At 37.3% G+C, this 20,931-nt stretch overlaps 1 protein-coding gene across 3 annotated transcripts in view; it reads right to left on the reverse strand.

The window, feature by feature from the left end:
* The window catches only part of HPSE2 (heparanase 2 (inactive)), a 696,190-nt gene that overhangs the window by 236,872 nt on the left and 438,387 nt on the right, over window positions 1–20,931 (reverse strand). For all 3 annotated transcript variants that reach the window (XM_034663118.1, XM_034663117.1, XM_034663119.1), the window contains exon 6: window positions 5,458–5,505. In XM_034663118.1, the coding sequence (XP_034519009.1) occupies window positions 5,458–5,505 (48 nt within the window). The remainder of the gene's footprint in view (window positions 1–5,457; window positions 5,506–20,931) is intronic.

The raw sequence follows: 20,931 nt of genomic DNA on the forward strand, positions 1-20,931 counted from the left end.
TTAGATACTATCATAGGTCTCACTGGGTTAAAATCAAGTATTGGGAGGGCTGTCTTCCTTCCAGAAGTGCTAGGGAAGAATCAATTTCCTTGGCTTTTCCAGCTTCTAAACGCTACCCACATTCCTTGGTTCATGGCCCCCTTCTTCCATCTTTGAATCCAGCAGTGGTGGGTCAAGTCCTTCTCAGTCATATTAACATAACCTTTTCTTCTGTAGTTAAATCTTCCTCCCTCTTCTGCTGTTATGGTTACATTGGGTTCATCTGGATAATCCAGGATAACCTGGATTTACTTTACTTTAGATCAACAACCTTAGTTCTATGTAAAACCTTAATTCTAGGAATATAATTTGAACCTTACTTATACTGCAGTTTTCTTAGAGTGAATGCTGTCTTACTTCACATAAAAGAACCTCACAGCAGTGTAATTCCATTTGGTCCTCCTCCCTTCCTCCTCCTTTGTGGTATGATTGCCATATGTTTTTACATCTATATGTTATAAACCCCATAAGACGATGTTGTATTTTTTTGCATTACTCATTTGTTATTTTTAAGAAGTGAAGAGAAAAAATAGTCTTTTACATTTATCTACAAATTTACCATTTCCAATGTGTTTCATTATTTTTTGCAATCCAGGTTTTCCTTCAGATGTTACTACTGCTTTTCTATCTGAAGAAATTGTTTTAGTATTTCCTGTAGCACAGGTCTACTGGTTTTCATTTATCAAAAACATCTTTATTTCACTTTCATTTTTAAAGAATATTTTTGCTAGATATAGAATCCTGGCTTCTTTTCTTTAGCATTTTAAAGACGTTGTTCCATTGTCTTCTATTCTCCATTGCTTCTGATGTTCAGTTAGCCATAATTTGTGTCTTTGGTCTCAGTATGCAAAGTATGATTTTATCTGAATATTTTGAAAGTTTTTTTCCTTATCATTTGTTCTCAGCTGTTTGACTACGATATGGCCAGGCATGATTTACCTTGTATTTATTCTTCTTAGGGTTTTTGGTTTTTTTTTTAAGATTGATTGATTGATTGATTTAGAGGATCACAAGCATACTCTGTGCTGAGCGGAACCCAACACAGGGCTTGGTCTCAGGATCATGAGATCATGACCTAAGCCGAAACCAAGAGTCAGATACTTACCTGACTGTGCCACCCAGGAGCCCCTATCCTTCTTAGGTTCTTGGTTCTATAAGTTAATGTTTTTCACCAAATTTGAGAGGAGTTCAGGTTTAGTTTCTTCAAAAAAATATTTCTGCTTTATTATCTATTTCTTGCTTTCTGGTCTCAAATTATACAAATGTTAGACATCTTGATATTGGCAATGAGATTGCTGAAACTTTGAACATTTTCTTCCCAGTATTTTTGCTCTGTTCTTTAATTGTATAATTTCTAATGATCTATATACAAGTTCACTAACGCTTTTTTTCTGTAGTTTCCAATTTCTTGTTAAGTGCACCCAGTGAGTTTCTCATTTCAGTTTCTTTTTTTCTTTAAAAATTTCATTTCGTTCTATATATATGTAGTTCCCATTTCACTGCTGATCTTTCCACTCAATGCAAACATTTTCCCTTAATTATTTGAATATATTTACAACAGCTTGTTTAAAATTCTTGTCAACTAATTCTATTACTGAGGTCATCTCGGTTTCTATTTATTGCTCATTCTTCTGGCCATGGGTCACAATTTCCCATTTCTCTGCATATCTACTAATTTTTTAATTGTGTCCTTCAAAATGCGGATGATATTTTGTAGAGACAGAAGAGTGTTGGCTGTGGATATAGCATGAAGTTGGATGAATGACTGATCATCTTGTTCTTGTGGCAGCTTCAGTTTACACTTTGTTAGGGTGAATCTGTTTAGGTTATACATTCGATTTAGGGCAAATCCTTAGTCCCAGGACAAGACTTTACTCCTGAGGCATAACTCTTAGTTTTCATTGGAAAGCACAAGGTGTTTATGAAGTCCCTCTAAATTTGTGAAATTCAAGTTCCAATCTCTGTCCCTCATGTGACAGACAGCAGCTGAAATTGCTGTTCAACTTTTTCATATTTCCAGCTGTTATTTTCTACCAGGCTCCTTGGGGTCTCCCTTGAATATGCACATTGCAGGGATCAGGCAAGGATTTGAAGGAAGTTTATGTGCATATTTGGTGTTTTGCCCAAAACCCCCTCTTTCTGAGATTTCTACCTTCTGAGTCCTTCTGAGACCTCAAACCAATATACAACCGTGTATTTTGTTTGAGTTCTAGCCACATCATGCCACATAGATTCTTAAGTAACCACAGATATCATTAGCATTATTCACTTCTTTCAAGGACTGAATAACTTTCTCTAGCTTTTGTCGCCTTTTGATCATTCTCCTGTATGTGTGTGTGTATTATTTTTTTGGTCCAGATTTATCATTGAAAACTGATACAAACTACCGTACTACTTACTCTTGTAATTGGAACTTCATCTCACTGACTCTTCCTGGGTTATCTGCATGGATTGGGAAGGACCAATCATTAAGTCATGTGTCTTGGTCCTCAAAACCCAAGAGCATGAACCTTCAAATCAAAATAGTCTAACTGTATAGACCTATTTATTTATTACTTCAGATTCAGAGCTCTTGTTCAAGCTCCAAGTTCAGTATTCCAGTACTGAATTGATTTTTTTTTTTTTTTGGCTACCTATATATAGATATTTACTGACAAATTCTGTGTTCTGTTTTGGCTATGACTCTTGATTCTTTACATTAGGAAGTTCACCTCAGCATTTCTCAGGGTAAGAGAAACATGGTATTTGGATTTAATTTTCACTGAATTCTCCTGGCCAGGATTTCCTGGAATTGTTCCATGACTATTCCAAGTCTTGACTGAAAACTGTGGCTGGAAGGGATAAATGGTAGATTCCAGGTGCTACTGGTTGTCCCCAAATGAGTGCTGATCCTGGAGCCAAAAGAAACACAACCCCTTGCCTGCTTTGGGAGGTATTTTTAGAGTAGTTGCAAACACATGACATTTATCTTGAGAGGTGGCCAATATTTTAAAAATAGCTAATAAAATATATTTATAAAAATCTTATTTCTCCATTATAAAAAAAGACTGGGCTCACTTCATTCCATTTGTGGTATGGAGAATGTTTGAATATGGAAGAAAAACTTTTCTGATCCCTCCCTGTCAGTCATAATATCTGAGCAAGTCTTACATTCTTTTTTTTTTTTTTTTTAAAGATTTTGTTTATTTATTCGACAGAGATAGAGACAGCCAGCGAGAGAGGGAACACAAGCAAGGGAGTGGGAGAGGAAGAAGCAGGCTCATAGCGTAGGAGCCTGATGTGGGGCTCGATCCCACAACGCTGGGATCACGCCCTGAGCCGAAGGCAGACGCTCAACCGCTGTGCCACCCAGGCGCCCCAAGTCTTACATTCTTACCCAATAATTTTCATACACTGATCTCTTTATTTCTCCTCCTAAACACTAGGAATTCTTTAGGCTTCAGCCTTTTTGCTATGTTATCCAGATAGCCTTTGATGAAAGATACTGAAGAGGATCTGAATTGCTCTAGTAGAATGTAATACTTTCAGCAAAAAATTATAAAGTATAAACAGTTAAGAGAATAGCCCTTGGAGTGAGACACACTCAACTTTAAGTCCAAAATCTACAACTTTCCGTGTAATATTTGGATTTTCTACAACTTACTTTAAGTTATGCAAGAGATCAAACTAGTCCCAAACTCTTGGTTGCTGTGAGGGTCAGATACAGTAAGGCATAAAAGGTTTGCAACAGTTCTTGCAAACAGTTTCATCATTGTTGTTATTTTTCCCCAGAGTAAAGGCTCAGTAAACAATTGCCTAAATAAGTACTTGTTGAACTGACTAAGTGCTATTCTGGTGGAAGAGAAAAACACACAAATTACAAAGACAAGTTAAGAGAAAAAAATAATTGTAAGTTTTGTAAAGTAATTATAAGTTATGTAAAGTACCATGGAAAGAAAAAAGCTAAGAAAGAGAATTAAAGGGGGTCTGTGTTATCATCAGGGAAGGCCTCTCAAAGGAGATTACATGTAAGTTGCATCTTTAGCGATAAGAAGGAACTTGCCACACAAAAAATGAGGAGAACAGCATTCCAGGCAGAGACAACAGCTCTTACAAAGATCCTGAGGCAGACACGCATGTGAACCTTCTAAAAAGTGAAAGACCACTAGTGTGTTGGGACAGGATGAGTAAGGTCAGGGTGGCACTAAAAGCAATCAATCATACAGTAGCAGAAGCCAAACACAAAGTACCTTCCTTAGAGGCCAGAGTAGAGTTTGGCCTTTTGTCTAAGTACAAAGGGAAGGCACTGAGGGGTTTTAAGCATGGGAATGATGAGATCTCTAGACCTACTCATCCATGACTCACAAAACAAATTAAAGGAGGAAGGATAAGAATTTCTGGAAACATTTAAAATGATGCTTAGAGAAATTAAGTATAAATGCATAATAAAATATTTTCCATTATGATTGAAGTTATTGATTTCCAACGATCAAAAATCCTTTTGGGATAGTTAATAAAGAGTTCATCCACTGTTCTTGCTTTTTTCACAACTGTCATGAATCCCAAGGGATACTGTGACCCACATAAAATGGAGGATAGAGAAGAGAAGTAAATGTGCTAGGCAGGCAGGGTTAGAGTTACTGAGTGAGGTAGTCACACTTGACAGCTATGAGGGCCCAGAATAGGAGCACATGTCTGAGCTGTGAGGACCACATTAGATGAAAGATGACTTGGAAGATGCTATGGGATAGATTTCTTACAAAAAGGAAGGGCAGGATTCTGATATAAAATTGGTGAGATATTGTGAGATGTTGACATTCCAGCACCAATACCATAAGGATACGCAAAGAAAATTAATTTATATATCAGATAATTATCTTTACAAATCAACCTACCCTTAGGGTAAGAGGTCTTTGCCACTATAAGCTTCTTCCTGGAATACTGGGGTTTATCTTCTCTTGAGGCTGCTTCATTCCCTTCATATTCTTTTTTTTTAATTGCTTCATATTAGTTACATTCTTGGCACTAATTAAGACCACTGCCATTACTATAATAAAGTGTTGTTATTTTCACATGATATATTGAGTAATTACAACTACTTCCTCTCTTAAGGAAATTTATTCCCAAGAAAACCTTATGGGTAAGTGATGACACGCTCACATTCCCATTACCTGTTCACTGATGACAGATTAAGAGTATACAAAATAGCTGAGCTTTCATTGTTTTTTTGTTTTGGTTTTTTTTTTCAAACAACAAAGCAAAATTATATTACTATGAGATAGTATGCATCACAAGAACAGTTTTGGAATTAGTTTTGACTTTTTCTCTTGGAGGATAAAGGGTAGCTTATTAGATGTCAGCTATAAAGCTCATAACAGCTAATTATCTCTCATTTCACAGTAGCTATAATAAGTAAGAGCAAAAATGGTGAATACCTACTGTTGCCAGGTAACTGCATCCACCGTGCTTCCTGCCACCTTCATGAATCTGTACAGAACAGACAGAACAAATAAAATAAGCCGAGGCATAGATTAGGACAATCCTTGGGCTAAGAGTCCACAGACACAATCAAGGTCTATCCAGTGCTACTGGAAGTTAAACTGTGAAGGTAAAGGTAAGGATACTTTCAGTTCTTCATATATCCTTTACCTTTGGAAATCAAGACCTCAATACAGCATGCTATGTCTGTCTTCCCAAGCCCATTCCTGATGGTTCCTATATCACTTTTCCCATGCATAAAACTTCTCTCTCTCATTTTGTATTCTCTAAGGACTCTGAAATCTGCTAGGAGACAAACTATAACAGTTCCCAAGGATGGCAACTCAATAGAGCTTTTGAAAACCTCAGGCCTTTCCTTCTGAAAAGAGCATGGGAAAACCCAATTTAGTTATATAAGCATAAAGCATTTTCAAATATGTACCAGTGATGGGCTGCCATACCTGACTGTAGAAACCTGAGCACCACACAGAGAAATCTTTTTTTTTTTAATGTTTCAAGTTTTTATTTAAATTCTAGTTAGTTAACATAGAGTGTAATATTAGTTTCAGGAGTAGAATTTAGTGGTTCATCACTTACATATAGCATAGAGAAATTTATTTCTGAAGCAGCTATGTAGAGAACTGACTGTCATCTGACATTTGCTCAGCTCAAAAGAGAAACCAGACCTACTTCCTTTCAAAACACATAGCAAAGCCTTGCTACTAATTCCCCAGCCTCCTGTGCTCTGGGAGATTCTACCCAGAACCAAAGAGCTGGGAGGAAGCATCTAAGGCCACACAGATGTCGTAAGGTATCATAAATTGCAAGTCTGTGAATAACTCAATTATCTACTAACCTCCGTTTTCCCCATCCACATGTTCTGAGGCCATGTACTGTCATGGCTATTGTTACTATTTGAGAGAGTTACCAGCCAGACACAGGAAATCCAAAGGAGTATCTCAGTTCTTTAAGACATTCCTTTCAACCCTGAGTCCCTGGAAGGGAACTTTTCTTCAGACAGAAACAATCTTTCATCAATATTTCATAACCAAGAAACTCTTCCATTGGGAAGGAAGACAGGGTTTTGTCAAGAAGGTCCTATTCTACTCTATCCCGGCATAACCCTGCAGGCAGACACATGGCAAAGGGGTTGCCGTGTGCTGCCCAAACAGAGGCTCTGCCTTGCCACGATGTGGAAGAGTACTTAATTTTTGCAGGATCGGAAGTGAGAGAGAGGATGTTAGGGCTGCTGCTGAGCATGGGAGTGAAGTTTATAAAAGAAGACGAAGAGGAAGGAGAGGAGGGAGATGGGGGTGGGTACGAGAAAGAGAATGGTAGAGGAGAAGGGGAGGAGAACAAGGGAGAAGAGGGGGACATGGAAGATAGGAGAAGAAGGAGATGAGGAGGAGGAGGCAGCTTGGCTCTTGTCTGTATGGTCTTGCCTTTTTTTTTTTCTCCAGGACCATTTAGCAGTCCAGGAGCAAGAATATAGGAAATGGAACATAAAGGTGATCAGGAATGGAACTGGTTTGATGGGCACGACCAAAATGTAAATGGAGATTGGAGGGAATATAACACATATCAAGCACCTACTTAGTACCAGCCATTCATGTATTTCTTATAATTCTCAAAACTGTTTTGCTTAGTAAGGTGGATATTATTGATTCCATTATACAGATTACTAACTTCCCTACTGGCTAGAGAAATAGCGGCTCTAACATTTTTATGGAGTCAGGCCACCCCTGCTAGTAGCACTCCTGGGGAAGCAGGGCATGACCAGGCAAAGCAATAAATGCCAACTGGAGTATTTCCAAAACTGAAATATTTTATGTAAAACTGTCTTCATTTACATATAAAATAACCATAATAAAAATAACACTGACATTTATAGTGCTTTATCATTATAAAATGCTTTTCAGCTTCTTGCATGTATAATTTCACATAGTTCTCAAAACAACCTGGTAGAAAGTAAATATTCCTAATCTGTAGTGGAGGACACTGAGCCTCATGGAGGTTTTATAGCTTACTCAAATTCATAGAGCTAGTGTGGACTAAACCCAGATTCTCTGGCTCCAATCCCAACCCTCTTTCTAGTATCCTAAGCTGCCTCCAAGATGTTTTCACTGAGGCCCAGAAGTACAGTACCACTCTAAGATGCAAAAAATAAGTTGAACTTTTGCCTTGAGAAAATACTACCAATTTATCTGAAAAAGAAAAAAAGGCCTGAGCACCTTCTTTTGCTTGTTGGTTTCCTCTCAGACTTGAGCACCGCAGTGCCTATTTGTAAGAGAATATGCAGGGTATGAAAGGTACTGACGCAGGGCCTCTGCTGCAAGACAACCACCATAAAGCCCAGAAGACAGACCTGGAGACGATCAGCTATCAGAGTTTCTATGTGCTGTACTACTGCTACAAACTACTGCTGAGGGACGGCAGGCAAGGGAGCAGTTAGCTCTACACTCCACGGTGTTAGAAGAGAGATAAGCATTGAGAAAAGCTTCACATCGCACATGACTCTGAATTTGGCATTGAGAGAAGGGTAAGATTTTGCCGTGAAGAACAGGCAAAACAAGGTAGAGTCAAGCTGAGTGTGTTCTTAGGAGTCCATTTTGGCTGGATGTCAGGAGACAGGGAAGGGAATGGCAGGAAGTCAGGCTGGTCAGGTCACTAGCTTCTAGGCTGTGATGCTAACAAGTCTGGCCTTTATCCCTTAACAACTAGGTACAAGTCCAGCTCCTATTTATCTTTGTATGACTAGCACCCAACATAATATTGCAAAATACAGTTGGCTCTTTTCATCTATATTTGTTGGATTTACCCTGTGTTTAAACAAATAAGGGGAATCAGATTTGAGTGTCAGGAAGATCACTCTGGCTGAGTAAAAGTGAAACGTACCAGTGTGGACAAACTGGTAGAGAAGGGGATGGAAATGTGAGAATGAAAAAAGACCCAGTGAGTAACACTGGTGGAGCACTCAAGAGAACTTGCTGGGTGACTCTGAGTTGGGCAGGAGGCAAAAGAGAGGAGCCCAAAGTTTTAATTGTAGTAATGCCATCGCCCAAGATGGTCAACCCAGGAACAGACTTTTGATGCTGATGTTGGTAAATGTATTCCAATCCTCTTGAATATGCCTCGAAGAACTTGAAGTAAATAGTCACTGATGATAATAGTGATGCATTTACAAGAAAATAAGGAGGGAAAAAAATCATCAATGCCCTGCTTGGCTAAAAGGCTCTGGGTAGGCAATTAAGAACACATCTAATTTGGTGTCTTAAAAGTTGGAAACTGGTTCTTCATGGTACTATAATCTGGAGATCCTCATATGCATTGGATAGTTTGTTCTGCTATAGGTTGATAATTAAGTTCTTAAATAATTTTCCATTATTAAAAGTAGCATTATAAAAAGAATGGGAAAACCAGAGTTAGGAACATTTAAAGTAAGGTTAATGTTTTCTCCCCCCACACCCTACCCCACATCCCTCAAAGAAAATCCATAAAATCTGTAATTAAATATAAAATAGACCGGACCCTTACATAGAATATTATAGTTTACAGAGAAATATTTTAAAATTGAATAAAGGAAAAGACCTACCATGATCCTGGAGAGGAAAATCAATTATTTTCCCTAAACTAATTTATGGGTTTAATGAAATTCTAATTTAAAAAATCCCAGTAGATATTTTGAAACTTTACAAAATCGTTCTAACATTCATCTAGAAGAAGCCAAGAATATTCTTTAAAATTGGAATAATGAAGGGACATTTGTTTGATCTGCCATATATTAAAATATGCCATAAAACCCCCACAATTATTAAAACATTCCTAGGAATTAGAAAGGAGATCTTAGGAACTAGTAAAGAGATTAGGAATTAGTAAGGAGATCTATGGAATAGATTTTTTTAAAAGTTATATATAAGAATTTATTACATGGAAAAGAATTTAGTATATGAAAAATTGAAGCATTTCTTTAATGATGCTACATGTTTTGTGAAAAGAGCTATGCTATTTGGGAAAAAAAAATTAAAGTCAGATCTTCACCTAAGATCATATTTGTATAAGAAATCAAAATAGTAAAATATGGTTTAGTTTCATTATATTTAAAAAAATCTCAGTTATAGTTTAATACTTTGAAACAAATGATATTATTATCTTTTTAACTTTAGCAGCATATTGAAGCAGTATTTGAGCTTTGAGGAAACACCATTACTAAATATGTACTCACATGAAAACTGCTATGAACTACATTCTTCCTTTTTCCTTCGTAGCAAAATGATGAAACCAATTTCAAACATATGGAAGCATTTCTACACTTATTCGGAGGAGGAAAAATCTAATTCACAAATAATGTCAAACAAAATATGCATTTCCAAATACTACCAAGATGACCAAACATACTCTTGTTTTTTGAGTAGTGTAAAAAACTCATCTCAAATGAGCAAAATGTTCTGTTTTCAGAAGTCTTTGACATAATTTTTAAAAACTAGAATAAGAGAAAACCACCACAGAAATAACACATAAAGGAAACTGATTAGACAAAACCCCAAGGAATAGACATTATAAGTCAATGAGTTTGGGGAATTCTCCCCACCTCCATGCTCCTTCCCTGAAAATTAGGGCTCTCTGTAACTACACTGTAATCTATATCATTTCTATCCTTTATTTTTATATCTATATTGGCAATGTGGAAGACAGCAAGTCCAAAAAGATCATAATTTTCTTTGTTCAACTCTAACATTGATGGATTCTTCTGCTCTTTAGTTCTCCCTGTTTCTCAGAAACTGGCCCAAACCACATAAATGAATAACTTCAACACAGCTGCAGAATGCTCCACAACAGTAATATTAGAGGTGGAATAACATGCACACAGACTAGTGCTGTCAGGAGTGAAATACCACTGGGAAAGTGAAATTCCGTTTAGTGTCTGGTATTATCCAAGGATTTTCAGTCATCTACTTCCATTTTAATCCCTAGATTTAGGTCTATGAATGTACAAGTAAAAGATGACCCAGGATGTGAATAACAAAAAGGGCAAGATTTTGGTTTTCCAAAGTTGAATGTCTCCATACCTGAATTACGAAGACAGAAATCCTGGATGATTATCCCAGAGAACATAAGATGTCTGCCTTCATGCTGACATCCAGTCATGCAAAGAAGGGTAAGATAGGGAAAGGGCAGGGACTTATATCAAAGGAAAATAGCCAGTGCCAGGCAGACCTTTCAGTATTGGGGGATCTTTCCCATTGGAGCCAATCTGCTGCTATGGAAAAGAACAAAATATCCTCTTTCATTGTGAGAGTTCCTTTTCCTCCCCCAAGAGATCCCAAATCTGGGAGAATTTCTTTCCTTTGTTATCCACCTGCACATATGACGTATCTGAAATATTGTTGAGCCTTCTCTCCCAGGGCATATCACAACTCCCCCTTATAATAAGGCACATCTTTATTCATGGTCTTTGGGGTTTGATTACTACTTCTGGACCACAGAATGCAAACCCTAAAAACTGGATTCTGAATTTTGCTCCCAGGAAGGAGGATAAATCCTTCACAGGGAACTGGATGTCTAAATGAGTACAAACTTCAATAAGAGAGCGGTAGTCTGATCTTTTTTCCCTCGTCCACAAAGAGAACTCTGGTTATGTAACTAGCATGAATAACATGTGACAGCCATTCTACACAAAGCCTAGGAAAAACCTGTGAGGAAATTATTCATCTTGAGTTACGGCAAACCAGGCATCTTCCATTTGGTCCAAAGCCACTTACTTTTCTGTGGCTAGTGATATACTGAGCTATATGTACTAGGTGCTGCATAGAAAAAATGATACATTGATCTCTCTCTCTCTCTTTCTGTTTCTCCCTTCCTCTCCCTCTCGCTCCCTCCCTTCCCCTTTTCTCCCCACCCCTATTTATATATAATATTATGTTGGCACTAAGCTGATAAATAGCATGGCTATATGTTCATTGGCTTTAATAGCTAATGCAGCTCTCTGCTTAGGCTTCCCTTCTAGCTTACTATTCCCTCAATTTGATAGATTTATAGAGGTTTTAATATACTGGAACTTGAGATGGAGGAGATTCTTCAACCAATCTTTCTTGCCAATAAAAGTTACATCCATGAGGTTTAATTTAAGGGCAATCTTGAATGAAGAAAGGAAAAAATAAGTTAGCTACCATGTATACTGATTGACCGGCATTCGGTAAGTGGTTTATATAATATACAACCCTGTATGGTTTCATTTTATAGATGAAGATACTGGTCAAGATCACCCAGGTAATAAGTTGCAGAACTGAGATTCAAACCCAGTTCTGAGTCTAAAGCCCTTGCTTTAATCATGCGGAGATAGCAAATTTGTGATTTTGTAGTGCTGTCCCCTTTTTCTGAGCCCATGGTAGATACTGATAATAGTTCTCAATATTGTCTCACTAATCTCAGAATTGACCTACAAATCCTTCTAAAGACAGGGTACCAGGCACTATTACCTAGATCTGGCCCCCAGGATTAAGCCCATTTCCTGCTAATGGGGAGTTAAAAGGAGGGAGGCTATAGGACCATGTTTGGAACAAAACAGAGGCAGATGTCAGATAATAATACATAAAGGACAAAATAAGTTTGCTTGATTAAAATGAAGGCAAATGGCAGGGGGGTGGGGGATGATGAGAGATGTTGAAACAGATCTGGAAGGCTATGGCTGGAGCTGGAAGGTGCTGGTTAGGGGAATATTATTATAAACATGTCTTGACAGTCTAAAATGCTGCTAAGGAAGTCATAAAGACTTGGATTCAAGCAAAGAAGGCTATAACTGACCTGATATGATTTGCCCTGGCTGTGGAGCCTGATGGGAAGGAGGAAAAATGCATCAAGATGTCATGATAAATTTCACATGTAAAACTAAACTTTCCAAAAGCTCAAGCCTTGGTATGAAGCTGAGTCGAGGAGAGTGAACACTGTGGAACTAATGTGGAAAAGGACTATATTTTTTCTAGTATGCTAGACCATGTGGCTTTGTTAAAAAATGAAGATTCAAGAAAACAGCACCACAGAGTAGAAAGACCATGGGCCTAGGAGTCAGAATGATACCTGATTTAAGACTTAGCTCCACAGCCTATTAGCTATATGGCCTTGGGTATGTTGTTTAATCTCTCTAAACCATTTCAAATGGAGGGCACAGCACCTATTTCTGAAAGGCCTTGTGAAGATTAACAAGATAATATGCATGAAGGAATAAGGGTACTGCCTGGCATACTGTCGGCATCGAATAAATGTGAGTTTGGTAAAAATTTAACATCTATGCACCTCCATTCCTTGATCTGTAAAACAAAGATAATAAAACCCACTCTGCCTGTGTTACAGGGAGGTTCTTATGCTTTGGTGTGCAAAGAACACTTTGGAGCTGCTGTTCAAAATCCAATATCTTGGTTTCATCCCCCCACATTCTGGTTTGGCAGGTCTAGGCTGGAGCTTAGGAATCATACTGCATTTTTCAGAAACTCTCCAGGTGCTTCTAATGCAGTAGGATCACGGGTCACACCTTCGACAGATTCTGATCTTAGTAGTGCCTGTTGGGGTAGGCCATTCTTAGAAGAGAAGATAGGGTTCTAGGGAAAAGTAGAAGAAGAAAAATAATGAGAAAATAAATGGAAAAAAAGAAAGTGAGGAAGAATATCTGTGTCAAATCTAACTCTATGTCCCAGGACTCCAGCCTCCTTCTTCAGTGTTCTTTCTAACTCCCATCTGACTTCTCTGACATTGGAGGAAAAGAGAAACATCTTCATCATAATGGCAATAATTGATGACTTTCGGCTTGAGGAAAGAATTAAGTTGCTCTTCTAATCAGGAAAGAAGTCCTTCCCATGGTGGGGGCGGGGAAGAAAGCAAGTTTAGAAGTAGTAGTAACTAACCCAATGCTTAGCTGCTTAACTAGGGAGCAGACCTTTGCAGTAGCCAATGCTTCCTTGTTAATGAGTACTAAACAGCTGCTGGAGGCCTTTGCTCTGCAGAGGCAGAGATGGAAACTATTTCTTATGAACTAAGAGGAAGAAATTGTTCTCTCCTCCTGTAGTTTGGTCAAGTCATATAACTCTTTCACAGTTGAAATAAAACAGAACAATTACTAGGAATAACATTGTAATAATTACTCTGTACGCCAATTGTCCCCAGCTATGCATCTTCCCGCTCCAAATGAGAATGTGGTAGTTTCTACACAGGAGATAGAGCTGTGATCACCCTCACTATCCTGGCATGCTATTGTAGCTAATCTTTCTAGTTCCTATATCCACTGGATTCTCTAAACTTCATCTTTGAAATACACTTATTCTTCTTAACAATTATGGCTGATATTCCTTTAGGTGTCAACTATGCCAGAAACTGTGTTGAGCACTTTATTTCATTTAACTCTAAAATAAGCCTAAGAAATAGGTAATTTAATTAGTTCCATTTTGCAGATGAAAAGACTGAGATTTTACAGACTTCAAACAATTCCTCAAGATGACCTAGTGAGTCACTCTCCTGGGTCTCACCTAGTTATAAAGGGCATGCTCTTCACCATCCTGCTACTTTTTCCCCAGTCCTACTCGCTGCAGTAGAAAACAGGTTGTTGTTATAATGTTGTTATGGAGGAGGTGACCCATGAAGTAAAAAATACATATGGCCCATAAAAGTCATAATGGAAGCCCAATAACAGGAACATAGAGAAGTTTCCATCCTTATCCACCCATACAGCCTTCATTACTATCTATGTTTTAAGTACAAGTGGAGACTATAAATCAGCATTAGGCTTAGAAGAATTAGACTCAACTAAAGATAGAAATTCTTGGATATAAGAATGAGGAATCACAGACCTGTACCCCTGAAACAAATAATACATTATATGTTAATTAATTGAATTTAAATTAAGAAAAAAAGGAAAGATAAATAAATAAATAAATAAATAAATAAATTTGCTTCCGGCATCCAGGTGGCTCAGTTGATTAAACGCCCGACTCTTTGATTTCAGTGCAGGTCATGATCTCAGGGTCGTGAGATCAAGCCCCCGTGGGGCCCAGTGCTGGATGTGGAGCCTGCTTAAGATCCTCTCTCCCTCTTTGACCCTCCCCCCACCCCCCAGCTCATGTGCATGCACTCTCTTGCTCTAAAAAATAATAATAAAATAAAATAAATTTGCTTGTAAAAAAAAAAAGAAATTCTGGATATAAAAAGGAAATTTTTCTGTTTCTGGTTTTTCGACCATTGAGCATATAACACATGTGGTCTGCTGTGATGGAGGAGGCCATTATTTGCTGCCAAATTGTCTTCTGCTTTTACCCTCATTGCCCAAATTAGAATGTTTCCACAGCTCTTTGGGCTGCCATGGGAGCTAAAGGCCCTGCCTAGCTTTCTGTTCTAACACAGGTTCAGGTTAGAATATTCCACTAACAGCTCTGTAGAATGTTAGGATAACTTCCATTTTTCATTCATTCAACAGATTTGAGCACCTGCTATGCATTAGGATTTTTGCCGGCACTCCATATACACTGGTAAATACAACAAACACACTTCCCACCCTCATGGAGTTTGTAATCGTTAACCAACAAATAAACATACAATAAATATGTAGTTTTGTATTGTGATAAATGCCAAAAAGAGAACCAACAGAGTGTGTTGATAGAGAATTACTTAGCTCAGTTACTCAAGGAAGGTCTCTGATAGATGAGGAGAAACCAGTCATGCGGCAAGCAGAGAGAACGCTCTAGAAGGAAGAACATATGTGGAGGCCCCCAAGTAAAGAGAAGCTCAGCACACAGCAAGTCAATGAAGCGTGAGTGAAGTGAGAAAAAGGGAAAGCTGAAGAAGATAAGAACGAAGAGCTAGGCAACAGTCATATTATTTATGGTACAGTATTGTAGACTTGGTAAGGAGATTGAATTTTATTCTAAGAGCAATGAAAAGTCATTAAGAGTCTTTAGCAAAAGACTTATGTCATGTGAATTATATGTTTGTAGAAGATTTTCTAACAACTGAGTAGTGAATAGATTAGAGAGGGCAAGAATGGAAGCAAGTGCACTGATAACAAGACTGTAATGTGGTCCAGAATCCGAATTCTCCAAATGGTAACTCTTTTGTTATTGTTCGCTCTACTGCCATTCCTCCCCCAAAGCAGCGTTCACATTCCAAATCATCCAGACATATTCGTGGAACACTAGTCTCTCAAGATGGTCTCTGAAAATAAGACTCTGGTCAAATAAATACAAGAAATTCTGCATGCTAAATCCCCTTCTTGGAGATTCAGAATGTAAACTAATGTATTAAAGGTGCCAGGAAGTGTTTCAGAATATTTGTGTATCCCAGTATTTCTCCAAATTCCTGGACCATGGAACATTTTATCCCCTCCCCCAACATAATGTTAATACCCTGCAAAACTGATATTCCCCAGAGCACATTTAAGGAAATGCTACCATAAGTCTTTCTAACCAAGAGTTAACTCATTGTTTTTGGTTTACTGAGACCCCATTTCTCCACCTCCCTATCAATTATTTCAATGGTTTAGATAATATTTTCTGACTCCACATATATTATATGGTCATATCACCCCTTATATGACTTATTTCTTCTCTCCATTTCTACCAACTATTTTCTGTCACTTGTCTCTTTACTTTTACATTGTAAAAGTGATAAATTTTTCTTTCTTTTCTGTAACCATAATTTTCTTCTTTTGTTTCTGGATCTGGATCTTCTGTGAGACAGCTGTGGAGTAGCATGAAATGATCCTCCATAGCAGTAATATTTTATCTCCAGTTTTCTCTGTCTAAAGCTCTGTGTATAAGAGATTTTCTCTTCCAATTATTTTATTGGACTCTTTCTTTTAAGAGCTTTTTGGAGATATGATTCAATACAAATTTATTTAAATGTACACTCTAAGTGTACAACTCAATAGTTATTTACAGAGTTGTGGAAGCACTAATACAATCTAATTCTAGAATATTTAATTTCAAAAAGAAACCCTGTACCTATGAGCAGTCACTCTCCATTTCCCTACAATCTCCACCAGCCCTAACCAACCACTAATCTACTTTTTGTCTCTATAGACTGCCTATTCTGTTCATTTCATATAAAGAAAATCATACAATGTGGGACCTTTTGTGACTGGCTTCTTTCAGTTAGCATAATGTTTTCAAGCTTCATCTATGTTGTAACTTGTATTAGTATTTCATTTCTTTTTATTGTCAAATAATAGTCTAATGTATGGATATACCACTTTTTATTTATCCATTCATCAGTTATGGATATTTGGGTTGTTTCCAGGTTTTGGCTATTATGAATAATGTCAATATGAACATTTGTACACATGTTTTATGGACATACATTTTCATTTCTCTTGGATATTTACCTAGGTGTGGAACTGCTGAGTCATAATGGTAACTCTGTGTTTAACCTTTTGAGTAATTGCCAGACTGTTTTCTGAAGCAGTTGCACCATATTACATTCCCACCAGCGGTGTATGCAAGTTTCGATTTCCCCATGTTTTCTCCAATATGTATTCTTTTTCTTTTCTCCAATATTAATTCTTGCATATATATTTTTTTTTGACCATCCCAAAGGATATGAAGTGGTATCTCACTGTGATTTCAATTTGCATTTCCCTAATGATTAATGATACTAAGCATCAATTCTTATGCTTACTGGCCATTTGCATATCTTCATTGGAGAAATGTCTGTTCAAGTCCCTTTTGCTCATTTTTAAAATAGGCTATGTGTCTTTTTATTGTTAATTTGTAAGAGTTCCTTATATATATCTTGGATACAAGTCACTTATCGGTTACATGACTTGCAAATATTTTCTCCCATTCTGTGCGTTCACATTCTTGATAGTATTATTTGATACACAAAACTTCTTAATTTTGATGACGTTCAATTAATCAATGTTTTCTTTTATCACTTATGTTTTTGGTGTTGTACCTAAGAAATCACTGTCTAACCTTTACTGGACTTAGTTTCAGCAATTGTAAGTTTAGTTTCAAAAAATATCTTTTTGTTCTCTTTGTACCTTTTCCCCCCATAGAAATGTGTTTTTATTCTGCAAGTACAATATCTTCCTATATCTTTATAAGGATACAAATTTCAAATTTTTATTTTATAATTCTGGCCTTGAATTATAATTCTTCCTGGGTCAATTTATTTATTTATTTATTTATCTTGGGTTTTCTCCTTCCTGCTTCTGGTTTCCTTCTTATGTCTTGTGATCTTTGGCTATCTACTCATATTCAAAAAATGGGGACGAAGTAGATTCTTCTAGGTAGCAGGTACAGATTTTTCTCAGCTGTTGAATATTTAGGCTTTTTAGATAAGTCTTTCTTTTCATTGGGATCTCTATTTTGTGGGCAGAACTTGTTCACCACTAACACACTTCACTTTAGAGAGCGAGTAAGGAACAGCTCCGTTTTAGCAATACTAGCTTATTCCAAGGCAATCCCTTCAATTTCTTTAGTGAAGGCTCCTAAATCTTGGGTTGGGATTTGCTCAGAGATAACAGATTGAGCTGTCCTTACTCTGTATGAGCAGTGTAGAGGACTTAAAATGATGGAGGGGAGAGCTGAGCTGTAAATGTAATTCCACAGCAGACAGACTTTTATATAAACCCCTAGGCTTGGACCCTTTTCTCACCCCAACCCTTCCTGACTCTGAGGCTATCTACTAGATGGACTGGCTGTCTTTTCCCAAGGCCTATGTCCTCTGGATTTCCATTTCCTCACTCTGCTTAATCTGTCAACAGCCTTTCATCTATTTACTGTCTTATAGAAATCTGTCAAAAATTTCTCATCTGCTTATGATTCCTCTTTTGTGTTTGTTATTATGGATTTATTCTCTATCAATTTTTAATAGGATTTGGGATGGTGGTTCCAAAGGAAATTAAGCTTGTGCTCAGATCACTATCCTGAGCTTGAAGGACACCCAATATTTTTTAAAGCCATCTTTTGTTGCTCCAGGTATAGTATTCCCTGAATATGAATGTGTGTTCATCTTCGTGTCACTTCCTTTTGAAAAGCTCCCTTCTCTGCATGTGATGGCCCTTGAAAGAGAGATGTTAATTGTCCAAAAGGAGGAAGTCATTCTTTTTTAATTCCCTCACACCACTTAGCTGAAAAATCCATCAATAAATCATATCTACCCTAACTTCTATCTCTTCTGCCACTACCATAACCCAATCTACCATTATTTTGTAATGAAATGGTACTCTTACTAAGCTTTTTTGATCCTTTACTTTTGCCCTTTGAAATCTATTTGGCCCAGAGAATAGAGTAGACTCTAATGTATGTCACTGCTCTTACAAATGCTCTGTAATGGTTTTCCATGGCTTATAGAATAAAATACAAAACTTCTTTACCATGCTATACATAGTCCAGTAATGATCCTGTCCTGGCCTATCTGTGTGTTCTCAGTCTCTGTTTTAGTGTTATACTAATCTCCTTTTGCACACCATACTGCCCATCTTTCTATTCCTTAAATGCCTTACCCTTACTTCTGATTCAGGACATTGACAAACATGACCTAGAACCTCTACCTAGAACTTTCTTTTCTCTATTCAAATACAAAGTAGGTGTTCAATAAATATTTATTGAGAGGAAATTTAGTAGTCATCTCACTAGGATGTAAAGGCTTCAGAAAAGCCCCCAATAAACACACTTTCAGTGAATAGCTGTTTTTCTTGACACTGCCACATCGGCAAAAAATAGATTAGCTCCTTACTCTATAGCAGATACAGCAACAAACTCCAATAAGTTAAACTCCACTGAAAATTAAAACATTAGGAAGCCCAGATGGAAATGAAATAGTAACTTTATCCTAAATGTGTAAGGGAAGGAACAGAAAAGACTATCAACAAGAAAGCAGACAAGAACAATTATAATAAAAATGAACTTCTGAAACAATAAAAACATGTTTCAAAGTAACAAGAAAAGCAATAGATTAAGATAAAATTGTCATTATATAGACGATGCATATAAGCTTACAAAAGAAAACCAGAAAACTGATATGACCCTAAAAAACAATCCTCACCCCTTCTAGATAAAAAAATCACTGACTAGGGGGAGTGCCTGGGTGGCTCAGCCATTAAGCATCTGCCTTCAGCTCAGGTCATAATCCCAGGGTCTTGGGATCGAGTTCTACATTGGGGCTCCTAGCTCGGCAGGGCGCCTGCTTCTCCCTCTCACACTCCCCTTGCTTGTGTTCCTTCTCTCACTGTCTCTCTCTGTCAAATACATTAATAATAAAAAAAAAATCTTAAAAAAAAATCACTGCCTAGGGATGCCTGGGTGGTTCAGTTGGTTAAGTGTCTGCCTTCAGCTTAGGTCATGATCCCAATAGTGTCCCACATCAGGCTCCTCGCTCAGTGGGGAGACTGCTTCTCCCTCTGCCAGCTGCTTTCCCTGCTTGTATGTTCTCCCTCTCTCTCTGACAAATAAATAAATAAAATCTTTGAAAAAAATCACTGACTTAAAATGGCCAATTCATAAATGAGGAAATGAAAATAATAAAACAAGCATTTTATTAGGTACTTCCCATATGCTAGTCCTGAAGAAATAAACATGAAGATTCTATTTCTCTCCTAGTGGAGTTATATCCTAATTGGGAAGAGTCCTGTAACTACCTAAGTAAAAAAGCTTAAAACTAGTTCTCTAAAACTAAAGCTAATCATTGTGATTTATATAAATCACCACAATTTATTTAAATCACTATATAATGATTTACAGTGCTTCATAATCACATTTGTGCATACTGTTTTCAGATCAGATGAATTTAGAACCATCTGTTGAATAAGACAGTATTCATTCAACAAGCATTTGTAAGACACCTCCTATATTCACAGGTTCTGAGACTAAATGAATAAAACATAGACTAGGTCCTGGTCCTAGTCCACGGTCTATCAGGGAAGGCAAATATGTAAATAAATAATTTACCATCAATTTGATAAGTGCTAGAGAAAAAAATAAACAAAATGCTATTATAAGGACAGAGGAGATGATAAAAAAAAGCCTGCCTGAGGATGTCAGAGAAGACTTATAGGAAAGAGGAAAAATGAGAGGAGAGAGTGATATTCCATAGAAAAGGATACAAACTAAAAAGGGGCAAAGGTAAAAAGTGTATAGCGTTTTCTAAAATTTACACATACTTTGATGTAGCTAAGAGAAGGTTGTGCACAGGGGTATAGCTGATTACTAGCTGCAAAATGAGGCAGGCACTGGACCCTACAGGCCAGGGGTACACGAGAAAGCATTTGGACTTCAAGCAAGAGTGATTTGACCACATGTTGTATTTTTTTTTAAAATAACTACTCAAAATCTATATGGAGAAATTATTAGAGTCTGAGACTAGATACAGAGAAACCATTCAGGAGGAATAAGGATAAGGTTTAAAATAAAAATGAAAAAAAGATGGGATGTGATACTAAGAAGTCAGAAATAACAG

The sequence above is a fragment of the Ailuropoda melanoleuca genome, chromosome 6 (assembly GCF_002007445.2).
Source record: "Ailuropoda melanoleuca isolate Jingjing chromosome 6, ASM200744v2, whole genome shotgun sequence".
Classification (NCBI taxonomy): Eukaryota; Metazoa; Chordata; class Mammalia; order Carnivora; family Ursidae; genus Ailuropoda; species Ailuropoda melanoleuca.